The sequence below is a fragment of the Bombus vosnesenskii genome, unplaced genomic scaffold (assembly GCF_011952255.1).
Source record: "Bombus vosnesenskii isolate JDL3184/JDL3185 unplaced genomic scaffold, Bvos_JDL3184-5_v1.1 scf7180000013678, whole genome shotgun sequence".
In the NCBI taxonomy this organism is placed as follows: Eukaryota; Metazoa; Arthropoda; class Insecta; order Hymenoptera; family Apidae; genus Bombus; species Bombus vosnesenskii.
Window position 1 is genome coordinate 39,708 of NW_022883178.1, and position 14,206 is coordinate 53,913.

At 40.7% G+C, this 14,206-nt stretch overlaps 1 protein-coding gene across 1 annotated transcript; it reads left to right on the forward strand.

The window, feature by feature from the left end:
- Positions 1 to 5,236: 5,236 nt before the first annotated feature.
- Positions 5,237 to 7,195, forward strand: LOC117238883. The gene is made up of 2 exons (XM_033504090.1): positions 5,237 to 5,502; positions 5,542 to 7,195. The coding sequence occupies exons 1-2, from the start codon at positions 5,237 to 5,239 to the stop codon at positions 7,193 to 7,195; spliced, it is 1,920 nt and encodes a 639-aa protein (XP_033359981.1).
- The last annotated feature ends 7,011 nt before the right edge of the window (positions 7,196 to 14,206 follow it).

A 14,206-nucleotide genomic window follows, 5' to 3' on the forward strand; every position in this document is an offset into this window, starting at 1 on the left:
CTGCAACTTTCCTCCCACTAACCACTTTCTCTCGAGGGCGGTTAAGTCCCTTCGTTTAACCAATTAACAGCGAAGCCTATTTCCCTCACTCTGTTAACTAACAAATCGGCACCAACAAATCCGATGGTCCCGTGCGCTAGACACACCCATCCTTAGCTTTCCTCCGACACAGCATCGTCACTCGACTTCACTTCTTCTACATCGTTGGAAAAGTCAACTACTAAATCTAACGCTAATGCCTATCGGAGCAGTCTAAGCATAACGCGAGAGTCGGTCTCGGTATTGTCGAGCATACATTTCCTCTCCTAAATATCTTATAGTGCTACGTCCACTAATATATTAATCCAATTACAAGAGCCCTGCTCTAACGTACATATATATCTTATCTTCGTGCGATAAGTGATTATCTATCTATCTATGTTCATCAGTGTAATCTAAGTGTTGGAAATATATAATTTATAATTCTGTGAATCACAGTGTTATACAAATTCAATCACCCCTATTATCTCAACGGAAATCAAGGGATCGATCAATTCGTGGTATCGATTGTTATAATCGTAACGGGGATTTACGACCCCCGTTGACGTCTCTCCTAGCGACTACGTCTCCCCGCGATTGGTCGAATAAACACTCTTTATTTGAGTAATTCAGATATAATTTTAAAAAATTATTAGTAGTAGTCCACATACATATGGATTATTGAAATATTTCTATGTTTCTTCCAATTATTTATTTTATTCCACTTTTGAACATTTTTATGAAATTGAACGTTTTTATGAAATGTCATTTGTTTTTGTAGGTATGTATATGTTCGTACTTCGTTATATTTAAAGAATTATTACGCAGATATAAACTCTATCTACTAGAGAAGAAATTCATCCAGCGAATTAAATGATCACTTCGCCTAATCAGATGCAAATCTTTTAGCATTAATCGAAAAATTTTCCGCAATTATTCGATTATTCAAGTTAGTTATTCAACAGGTATTATTTTTTCACCAACGATGTTCCAAATCGGAGGAGTTTTGGATTTTCAACTTTTAAAAAGAAAATTTAACAAAACTTTTCGCATTTTTGTTTATCGTATAATTTTCAGTTCTGCCCGAGCAGCCGAGCTAAACGGGCGTGTAAAACAGTGCTTCAGAGAAAGTGCGGCAAGTGAGGAAATGAAAGTTATAAACGACAACGCCCATAGCCAAATGGTGGAAATCCGTATCTTCTACTAAGCAGATTATTATTCAATCTAAAATGCAACAACACATCACACCGATGAAAATAATAAGCAAAGGCGAAACATATTTCACAAACAAAGCTACAAATATAACAAATCCAAGTCAATCACTAAACGAAGAACAGGAGTGCTCAGCTATAAATGACATAGAAATGGAAACAATACAAAATAATGACGAGAATAAAATCAAAAACCAACTAACCCACCAGGATGAAAGCTGGAAGGTGGCAATTTACAACAAAAAACGTAAAATAACACCAAACACAAACGTTAGGAAAGATATAGATATATTTATGCACGTTTTAACAACGAGTTAGTTTAATAATACTTGTACCGTAGGCAAGCAAGTTGAGTACAACTTGGGCTTTGGAAGAAAGCGCATTTTGTTATCCCGTTGACCGCAGATTCGTTATGGAACCTAAGATAATTGTCATTAGTATCTCGAGTATATAATTACCACTGTCACTTGTTAACTTCTGTAATAATCATATTTGTAGTAGTAAATATCTTCTCTATTGCATAATCACAATGTCTAATCCAAATGAAGGTTCGTTACACGCTCCTAATCATAATGAGAATCCGACAAATATATATTTTTGTAATGTGCTTTCTATAACTTATTTTTTATTTATCATTTTATTTATAATTAATAAACAATGCTAGTAAAATTTGTTATCAAGATGAAAGTGTTCCACAACCAAAATGAGTTGGATCATTAATTTAACGGTAAACCAAATTTACATGGTGTTTGTTGATGTTGGAATACAACGATATTAATCACATACAGATGAGGTGATTGATCGTACGGATTCTTTCCTTCGTTGCCCAGCGCTATCCCCACTAGCGTGCGTGCGTGAGATGTACCACGGCGGCTAGCACGTGCATGCTCTTTCAAAAATTCGGCGGAAGAAGCGTAAGGATATGGATGGAACATTCTCGATGGGCACGTCGAGAAGCTACTAGAAGGTTCTGTGGCACATGTGACACTACACATACATCTACATAAGCCAGTCAGTCTGAGAATAACTGTCTACATTGCAGAACACACACTTATAATTCTTGTAATAATTGTTTAATAAATATCACATTATATTATTTCAACACAAACATTGTGTCTTCCACAGATTATTAACCTTAATTCCAAGATTAAATTCTAACAGTTGAAATATCGTTCTCTATCTTTTTTATTTAATTAGTGAATATAATGAATAACTATATCCATTACAGAATATGATATTTTTACTTTATGATACCAGATATTGAAGCGTGTTATCGTCTCTAACGTTGTCTTAAAAAATGTAGATTCCAAATTAAAATTTCCTACGATTGCTGTTTAAAATCTCATGTTCCTCGAGAAATAGTAAAATTGTAATGTAAGAACTTCATGTAAAAACTGATGTAACTCTCAGGTCATATAGCTCTTTATGAAGAGGTTTTAAAATGAGGGGGCTTAATAAAAAAGATGTAATTTATTTATTATAAAATAACATAATTTTTCGTTATCAATTTAAGTAATGATAATAATTTGAATTTTCAATTTCCTACACGTAAGAAACAATGATGATATATGATAGTAATGTATAAAATACGTGAAAATCACATCTTAAATGTTTGCTTTATATTTAATAGTAAGTAATCTGTCAATTTCTTATTTCTAATTCTTCCTCCTATGAATTTTAAAACGTGAAAACATCGACAAATTTTTTTTAAAATAGTTTTGCAAGATTTGTTTTCCTTCGTATAAAATCGATAAAATATTTCAAAATTGGTTTTTACACATTATGCAAATTGCGCACTGAACATGCTTGTTCAACGTCGAAAATATTTTTCACAGAAATTGCACACGTATCCGCAAGAAATATGCAGAACCGTCAGCAAATATTGGGAAAAAACTAATAGCTTAGCAAGTAGCTTGAGGACTCCAGAGATTTCAGATTTGAATTCCGAGATGGAAAGCAAGATTTATTCCGATTTTTTGAACATTTAACTTCAATACGAATTCACGTTTACCTTCACAAAATATAGTGGAGAAATTGTGGGAAAATTGATCTTTGAAGAATGTATACAGACAGTCACCATAAAAATGCATGTAACACGACATTGGAAATTAAAGACATAAAAGAAATTAAGTAAATAATAATTTAATGTAAAAAGATAAAATATATTAATATGGTATAAGGATCATTCCTGCTCTACAATAGTTCATACATGTACAATGTATTTATGTGCAAACTGTAAAAAAAGTGTTTTGTTCCCATTGTCATAGCTGTATTCTACATTTCTGGATCGACGAAGATCGATAAAAGCAAGTAGCAGCAGAATTTACCTTAATCTTGAAATTCAAAGACAAATCTTTTTGTTGCGTCGTATATTCTTCATCATGAGGATCGGAAGTCTCACAGGAACTATGGGTCGTAACTCGATTATTCTCTTGAAAAAAATGTCAAAGTTCCATTAGTTTACGAACTCACTTTATTTGTAATATCCTTATATTTTGCTCTCATATACAGATAAAATAGTATTTATTGTCTCACTCAGATAAAGATCTATCATTATATATACCATATCGTCCTTTCTTTCTTTTCTTTGAACGTGCCATTTACGTTAATTTTTAATTGTTGGATATTTCTTATTTGTTGGTCCCATCTATAAATCAAGTCTCTCAAAAGTTTTTTGTACCTTAAAGACAAAAATCAAGAGAGTTTAAATCGGATGATCGCAAAGGCTATAATTTTGGTGCGAGTCTTAGACCTATCTAACGTGATTACTTAAGAATTGTCGAACTAGTCTGCTAAAACGGTGGTGCACCATCGCAAACATCAGTTCGCTGTGGAGTGCCGAAGCGTGCAGACGTGTCTCTAGTGCCCAGCGTAGTTCGAAAACAACACGTGTCGCCCAACCGTCGAAAGAGAACACAGCTAAGTGTCCCTTACCCTCTAGGGAGAAGAAAATCCCACGCACCTAACCCCAACCCGAATACTAGCCTCACAGCCTCACGACTAGTTGTTCATTCCGAATTAACTAGCTCGATGATGGCCCAGCAACCGCGACCAGGCTCTCCGGAGCAGACTCGCAGCTACCCCGTGCTACCCCCCCCGTGGCAGAAGTGTAGTATCGTGGACGAAAGGCCTAAGAAATATCGGGCGAACTATGAACAATGTCGCGAGAGCCGAGGCGTCGTCGGGCCCATCAATGTGTCATCGGTCTTCTCAAGTGCATAGTTTCGTGGAAAAGACCTACGTGACCCTGGCCACGAGCGCCTGCAGAACACGTGTGCGGTGGGCCTAGGAAAAAGACAACGGAATGCGGCAACGGCCAGAGCGTTAGTCGAAAAGCAGAGTGCGAGTCGAGCGGAGACAGAGGTTGCGAGTGGCGTTGCCGAGAGAGTGTGAATTGCGCTGTTTTCTGTGCGTTTGGCGTGAATAGTTCAGGTTGAACAACAATCGTCTTTTTCTGTCTGATTAACATCTTTATTGTCCACTCTTTGTAAACACATTATATCACGATATTACATTTTTTGGGGGCTCGTCCGGGATTGGGCAAGACAGAAAACGAAACGGTTTAACAGAGCTATTCGAGCTAGTTGTGAATTTACCGGTACGCGGTGCGGTAAAAGACGATATCGTTGACTGTTTAAGTTCGTGTAGTGTAAAAAATGGCAAACGTCGGGGACGAGCGATTGTCGGGTGAAGAGGGTTCGACGCTGGAGGAGCTGAGGAGTAAGCTCGCGCGAATGAACCTCCCTATATCGGGTGCGAGGTCAGTGCTGATTGCAAGACTGAATCGGGCGTGTAGGGCTGGACAATCGTGTCCTAAGGGATCGACGGGCGGTGAAGAGCTAACCGGTCAACGAGATCTAGGAAACGTACAGAGAGCTGAGCGTGATTGTAACGAAGATGAGGATGTTGAGAAAATGAATACGAAGGAGTTGAAGGAGCGCCTCGCTAGTTTGGGTTTAAAAACGACGGGAAGAAAAGTAGAATTACGCGCACGGCTACAAGCGGCCATGGATGGTAACGACAGATCGTCGGAAGAAGAAAGCGACGACGAAAGTGAGGATGAAGAGGACAAGAAAAACGCAAGGGGATACAAGAAAGATACGCGAAGGATGTATCAGGACCGTGCCGAATGTTGTCGAAGGGCATGCGTTGGTTCGACACTGAGTTTTAAAGACGTCGAAGATGCACTAGAGTCGTTTAGTGGCAACAGAGGTGAAAATGTCGAACGATGGTTCGAGTCGTTCGAGGAAGTCGCTGATACGTGCATGTGGTCGGACGGGCAGAAGGCAGTCTACGCCAGGAAGCTGCTGAGGGGATCAGCGAAAATATTCGCGAGCTTCGAGTGTCATGCCAGGACTTGGCATGAGTTGAAGAGGGGGCTAGTGAAAGAATTTTCGAGGAAAGTCAACAGTAGGCAAGTACATCAGAAACTTGAAGAAACAAAAAAGGAGAGTGATGAAGCATGTTTGGCTTACATGTACCGTATGCTCGAAATAGCCAGCCATGTGGACATGGAGGAGGAAGCAAAGGTGGAATACATAGTGGATGGAATAATAGACGACGAGAACAATAAGGCTATATTATACGGCGCGACGTCAATCAAAGAGTTGAGGAAGAGGTTAGTGATGTACGAAGAGCAGAAGAGTCGCAGAGCAAAGTCGATTGTGAAGCCGGCTAAAACCCAGAAGAACGGGAAGCCCAGTCAATCTGTAGACGCAATGAAGAAAAGAAGATGCTTCATTTGCGATAGTGAGGATCATCTAAGTGCTAAGTGTCCGGAGAGGGGAGAAGGTGTTAGGTGTTTCGAGTGCAGCGGATTTGGACATATTGCAGCGAGGTGTACGGCACGACCGAAAGAGACTTGCGTAGTGTCAAGATCCGAAAAAGGGAAGTATGTGAAAGAAGTGGCGATAGATGACTGTAGGTTTGTGGCATTAGTGGATACGGGTAGTGATCTCACGTTCATCCGATCAGACGAGTATGCGAGGTTAGGGTCACCACCGCTAGGTAAATGCAAGTTTAAGTTCGACGGTTTTGGTTCCGCTGGCAATGAGACCTGGGGTGAATTCACTAAGGTAATGACGGTTGATGGGTGTAAACTGCCAATCACTTTGCACGTTGTTTCAAACAAAATATTGATGAAGCACGGCTTGTTGTTAGGCACTGATTTTCTGGATCAGGTAGAGTTACGGGTTAAACGGGGCGAAGTGACTTTCTTGCGGCTTGACGAACAGACTAACAAAGACGTGTCGGATGTGTTTAGAATTAACGTAGTAGAACAGACTGACGAAACAGACCTAACACACGTACAGGAACTGCATTATCGTGAAGCGATTCGGGATATTATTAAAGGGTATAGGCCGGAGAAGAAGAGAGACGTCGGGATAACCGCGAAAATAGTTCTGAAAAGCGACAAACCGGTAGCGCGAAGACCGCGAAGACTGGCGCCGAGGGGGAACGGGCAGCATGGCGATCAGGTTCAGAAACACCTAAATTCCACCGTAAACAGAAGCACAGGGAAGACTCCTTTCCAGCTACTGGTCGGGGTCGAAATGCAAGTCAGGGAAGAGGCGAAGGTTAGAAAGCTGATCGACGAAGAGTGGGCCGCGAGGTTTGAAGAACAACGTCGCGAGCTACGTGAGGACGCGAAGAGGAAGATCGCCGCAACTCAAGAGGAGAATCGTCGGAGTTACAATAAAAGAAGAAAGAGCGCGAAGCAGTATCGAAGGGGGGACCTTGTCGCCATAAAGAGAACGCAGTTCGGCGCAGGGTTAAAACTCGGGGGCAGATTTTTAGGTCCGTACCGGGTCGCGCGAGCCATGCGGAATGACCGCTACACTGTGGAGAAAGTAGGGGAGCATGAGGGGCCCGCGCACACCTCGACGACTGCAGATTTTATGAAGCCCTGGGTCCTAAACGCCGAAAGTGACGCATCTGATGACAGCGAGATAGAAGGCAACATCTGAGGGCAGATGTTATTGCAGGATGGCCGAGTGTAGTATCGTGGACGAAAGGCCTAAGAAATATCGGGCGAACTATGAACAATGTCGCGAGAGCCGAGGCGTCGTCGGGCCCATCAATGTGTCATCGGTCTTCTCAAGTGCATAGTTTCGTGGAAAAGACCTACGTGACCCTGGCCACGAGCGCCTGCAGAACACGTGTGCGGTGGGCCTAGGAAAAAGACAACGGAATGCGGCAACGGCCAGAGCGTTAGTCGAAAAGCAGAGTGCGAGTCGAGCGGAGACAGAGGTTGCGAGTGGCGTTGCCGAGAGAGTGTGAATTGCGCTGTTTTCTGTGCGTTTGGCGTGAATAGTTCAGGTTGAACAACAATCGTCTTTTTCTGTCTGATTAACATCTTTATTGTCCACTCTTTGTAAACACATTATATCACGATATTACAGAAGTGTAGCAGAACTCTCTGCACTAACGACGCTAACACTACAAAGAAAAGGAAAATAGAAACAGCAACGTAAATAAACACACACAACAGGTTCGCCGTATTGGAATCCTCAAACGACGCCATGGAAATCGTAGAACCGCCACCAAACCAACACTCACAGAGAATCCCCCTCCCCCACCAATATTTGTGGACGACGTCATTGACATACAGACAATGATCAAGTCCCTAGAGAGAGATACCAGCAAGGAGGAATATAACCTTAAGATAAGCAACAACAAGGTGAAAATACTACCGACGAACCCAGAAGCTTACAGAAAACTCACCAAGTCACTCAGGACCCTGAACGCCAACTTCCACACCTACCAACTCAAACAGGAAAGGCCTTTCCTGGTGGTCCTACGAAACATACACCACTCAGCAGACATAGACGAACTAAAATACGAACTCTCAAAACTCGGCCACGAAGTCATCAACGTAAGTAATATAAGGCATAGAGTCTCGAAAGACCCGTTATCCTTATTCTTCCTAGACATTAAACAAAAACCGAACAATAAGGAAATATACAACATCAGTCGCCTAATGAACGCGATAGTAAAGATCGAATCACCGCTCGTGAAAAAAGAAATAGTGCAGTGCAAAAGGTGCCAAAGGTACGGTCATACGCAGAAATACTGCAACCATACTTTCCGCTGCGTTAAATGCGCAGGCTCTCACACCACTGACCAGTGCGCCAAATCACCGGAAACCCCAGCGAAATGCATCCACTGCCAAGGGGACCACCCTGCCAACTACAAAGGCTGCCCAGCATATAAAACACTATACACGAACAGGTACCCTAAGCTCAGAGCAAAAGAGGTATCCAACCAAACACCCAGCCCGCCGAAATTCACGACTACCCCAACCCCCTCAACCAACCAAACGCACAGTCCTACCAAATTCATCTCCACCTCAACCTCCTATGCCCAAGCAGTACAAGGCATCCAAAATAACCCGAACAGCCAAAGGAACCTTCCCCAAAACAGTGACCCCAACCCACCAAACACAGACAACTCCTCAAGGCTTGAAAAGCTAATAGAGAAACAATCGGAGCAAATAAATCACTTGCTATCGCTACTAACACTCATCGTGGAAAAATTAGCACGCCCCGACTCAAAATAAAACCAAGGCGCATAGCACTCTGGAACGCCAACGGTCTAGCGCAACACAAACTTGAACTAGAACTCTTCTTAAAACACCAGCAAATCGACGTAATGCTCGTATCGGAAACCCACTTCACCGACAAGAGCTACCTGAAAATAAATGGTTACAAATTCTACCATACCCAACACCCCAGCGGAAAGGCCCACGGTGGCACCGGAATAATAATCAAAGCAAGTATTAAGCACTACGAACTCCCATCATTCCAGAAAGACTACCTCCAAGCAACAAACGTAGCAATAGAAGACTGTCATGGCTCAATCACCACCTCAGCAGTATACTGCCCTCCCAGACACTCCATCGCCAAAGAAGACTTTGATAACTTCCTGGACACCCTGGGCAACAGATTCATAGTTGGAGGAGACTATAACGCCAAGCACATCCAATGGGGCAGCAGACTGGTTACAGCAAGAGGCAAAAACCTCTTAAACAGCATAATAAACAACAACCTCAACTACCTCACCACATACGAACCCACATACTGGCCCACTGACACCAACAAAATACCCGACCTTCTCGACTTCTTCATAACTAAAAATATCCCATCAAGACACGTCCAGATCAACTCCTCGGCTGATCTCTCCTCTGATCATTCTCCCGTGATAGCAACAGTCAGTTCAACAATCATCGAGAATACACCTAATGGCACCATTCACAACCAACACACCAACTGGCAGCTCTTCAGAGAAGTCTTTACACACTCAACCTCAGCCTTCACCCCACTAAAAACAAAGGAAGATATCGAAGCAGCCACGGAATACTTAAACACGAGCATAATAAACGCAATCCGCCTCTCCACACCGACAAAGCCATCTAACAGCAAACAAGAATATCCCCATTACATACTAAAAAAAATAGCAGAAAAACGAAGACTAAGAAGAGTATGGCAGACCCATAGAACACCGGAGGACAAACGCAAACTTAACAACGCAACTAGAAAGCTATCCAGAACCTTAAGAAACTATAAAAACGACTGTTTCCATAAATACCTCGCCAGCTTATCCCCCACAGCCGACGCCAACTACTCACTATGGAAGGCCTCCAGGAAACTCACACGCCCCCCACAAATAATCCCACCTATCCGCCGTCCGCAAGGTGGATGGGCGCGAAGCCCTATAGAAAAAGCCGACCTGTTTGCAAAACACTTGTCAAAAGTATTCAAACCCCATTCCCCCCAAGCCGCCGCGGACGTTACTGAATACCTGCACACCCCCTTCCAAATGTCCCCTCCTATCGAACCCTTCTCCTCTGCAGAGACTATAGAAACAATCAGTCGCCTAAACCCCAAGAAAGCAACAGGACACGACCTAATAGGCAATAGAGCAATCAAGGAACTTCCCACAAAAGGGATAGCACTCATCACATCGATTTTTAATGCTATCCTTCGCCTGGAACACTATCCTAAGGCTTGGAAAATCTCATTGATTACCCTCATCCCTAAACCCGGTAAACCGATATACGAAACCTGCTCCTATCGCCCAATCAGTCTTTTACCTACCCTGTCCAAACTATTCGAGAAGATGCTCACGAACCGACTCCTTCCAATCCTAGAGAACTTGAAAACACTCCCAGATCACCAATTCGGCTTCCGAAAACATCATTCTACAGTAGAGCAAATCCACCGCCTAACTCATACGATCAGCCAAACACTCGGAAAGAAAAAATATTGCTCAGCGGTTTTCCTAGACATCCAACAGGCATTCGATAAAGTATGGCATGAAGGGCTACTATACAAACTTAAAAAGATCCTACCCCACCCCTACTACTCCATCCTAAAATCTTACCTAACCAATAGGCAATTCATGGTTAAATACCCAGACGCCACTTCCGCAACATTCCCAATAGAAGCCGGCATACCCCAAGGTAGTATCCTCGGACCCCTACTATACTCCATCTACACTGCCGACCTACCTATATCAAACGATATAACAATAGCGACATTTGCAGACGACACAGCGCTATTAGCTTCCCACGCAGACCCGGTAATAGCCTCATCCACTCTCCAGCGAAGTCTCGACTCCATGGAAAAGTGGTTTCACAAATGGGGCTTCAAAGTCAACGAAAAGAAATCCTCACATGTAACCTTCACGCTCCGAAAACAAACCTGCCCCCAGGTCACCATCAACAATGCAACAGTTCCTAGCAGGGACACAGTCCGATACCTGGGCATGACCCTGGACAGGAGACTAACGTGGAAGACACACATCTCAGATAAAAGGAAGCAACTAAAGGACAAACTAAAAAAACTCTATTGGCTCACGGGCCGACGCTCCAAACTAAATATACAGAATAAAATTACCCTCTACAAGACCGTAATAAAACCTGTCTGGACCTACGGAATCCAACTATGGGGAACAGCAAGTAACTCCAACATTGAAATACTCCAACGCTTTTAATCGAAAACGCTAAGATCCCTAATTGACGCACCTTGGTATGTAACCAATGAAACAATACATCGCGACCTCAAGATACCCACCGTCAAAGAGGAAATAGCAAAATATAGCGACAGATACAGCAAAAGAATTAACAAACACCGAAACCCCCTAATCACTGGACTACTCGATACGACGGACCAGATTCGCAGGCTGAAGAGGCACTACCCGCTAGTCCTAAGCGTTAGATTCATTTAATTATCCAAATTAAGCATATGCACTTACTTATAATACTTATAAATTATACCTATCTATAATAAGTATTAACTTATTGTAAATAAACAGCCATGTCACTGCGCCACGCCAGAAAAATTACTGAAAATTCTCAACGCGAGAATTGATTGTAATTTCAACAAATAAATAAAAAAAAAAACCATCGCAAACAAAATAAATGCGAGGGAATGCCTTTTCCACATAGTACGGTTACATGAAAGACATTTTGGTAATTTCCATTATTTCGATGATTTGGCAAATATATAACAAATTATAATATATTATAGGAAACCAAATTATTGGTTCTTATTTAAAGTTCCGTATTGCGGCGTTAGAATTACGATAAGCTCATATTCTAATGTTTTGCCGGTTGTGCAACGCTTAGCTTGAAATATTATTCTGATCTATAAAGAGCACGTTTTTAATTTGTAGCCTTCAACGATAATATTTCTTCCTAGCAGCTCAATCATTGATTCGAAGTGCCTGACCTCTTTGAATACGCCCGGAAGACTTGCAATCTAATTATGCGACTGTCATATGCGAAACACCGGCATGCTTACCTATTCTGCGTAAATCTGTTAATGGATGGGAACGTGTAAGTGCAATAATTTTCATACAACAATACACACAGGATGGGCTTACTTTCCAATAATCACTGATAAAATTTCCAACAGGTTCTCTATTTCCAAACCGCTGATCAAATCTTTGAAAATTTCGTCAATCAGAAACTTTAGCTTCTCTGCGATACTTTCCGCTGCATTTAAGCCGCTCTTTATACAATTTCACGTGCCATAATTATCTAATGCCTCAGCAATTAAACAAAGCATTTGTCGAATAGTGACACATTTTGTACCATTATAAACACCAAATTGAGCATTACAGAAAACATAAAAACACAGAAATCATTTGAAAGCTGGCTGGAGGCTGAGACTGAAGGATATATACTCTAATAAAGAAAACCGAAACATAAACTATCTGGGAAGGGGTGTTAATCTGAGAAGATAGAATTGTGTTTGTTTTTTTAGAAGAACACGGAAAATAAAAGTGTGTTTGTGTAGTATAATAACGGTTTGTTTGCATTGTTGTGCCGATTTGTTACGCCTGATACACAGCAGATAAGTTTTAAATATGCATTAGATATGAAAAAAAATTCATCTCACAGATGACAATACTTCGTCAATTTCTGACAAAACGGTTGAGTTATGATCTGTGGTTACTTTGAGATTTTCGATCCTCATGATGGGTAGAATACGATGTAACAAAAAGTTTTGACCTTGAATTTCAAGGGATGTAGAATATACCTATGATAACCATAACAAAATTTGTTTACATCCTGTATATGATATGTTTACATATACTGTATCTAATAATAAATTAGTCACTGTACATACCACAACTGTGGACCACAGTTTAGAATTTGTCTAAAAAATGGTACTACATTATTGATCAAAAATATAGCTAGTATATAGTTTAAGAAAAAATTTATTTCAACTTAAAATTTTCTCCACAACTGCATCTATAGAGAAACTGTTTACGCCTTATGTGTATGATATCCTCCTGTATACCAGAAAACTTTTGTCAGAATAATTTTTTAATATCGTCATTCATTTATGAAGTATTTAAACATTTTGAATTAATTTAGGCACTCTATATGGAAATGTAATTCAGAACATTCTGACAACTTCAATGATAATAGTTACATAATCTTAAAGTTCATCGCCTGGCAGTCACTGGTGGCGAACAGAATAGTATCTACATACTCCATATCGTGAGATACAATTAATCAGCCATTAAGGCACAATTTTTCCCTTAAACAAAATGTATTATTTAATCATTTTCTACACTACACTACAACAACAACGCTCAACCCTCGTTTCGTTTCCCTAACTATGATATTATTCGAATTGTAATATTATTTGAACATTATTCAAATAATATGTCTTATATAATATATTATAAGTTCTTTTGAAATAAATGAGCGAGAGTTTATTTGATATAAATATAAATAATAACTTAACTATAACGTTAACTTTCTTTAGATTATTTCATTATATAGCTATCAAATGAAATAACTTCTTACTTTATTTTTTATTTTGTATTTAAATAAATTGTTATTTAAATAATTTCTGGAATACTTCCCAAACCTTTTATATTAATATTTTAAACTGTGTCAGAAATACAGATTTTTTACCTTTGCGTTCCATATCGATGACACTGCACTGTAACTTGTCACCCGTCGAATTAACTTTGGGTAACTGATTGAACAACGAGGAAGAACAGTAGTTAAAAGCGTGAAGAATAATCAACGATACCGAAAGTTGTACTTCTCCGAGCGACGAGAAGGTTTCGAATTGTCTCTGACTACTGATACGAGATTTACGAATGTTTACTGCGGATGATGGTGCGATATGATACAACTGCTGCAACACGATGCATGACTGGGCGTTACGAATGGTTAACGATCGTCCGCGAACGCGTGTCGATACTGCATGCAATTGGAAGACCCGCACCAAACTATAAACTGATCGTTGACTGACTAAGACGATCTTCATTTCACGACTGCCTGGAGATACTGTTTATAATTGGAAATTTCGCACAGGGTTGTCAACTGATCGTTTCGACTGATGGAACGATTCTATTTCTAGTATAATTGGAGACGCTGACGAGTTGGGAAATGTGGTTAAAAAGACGGGCAACTAATGATCACGACTGATGGACCGATTCTGCTTCCACGA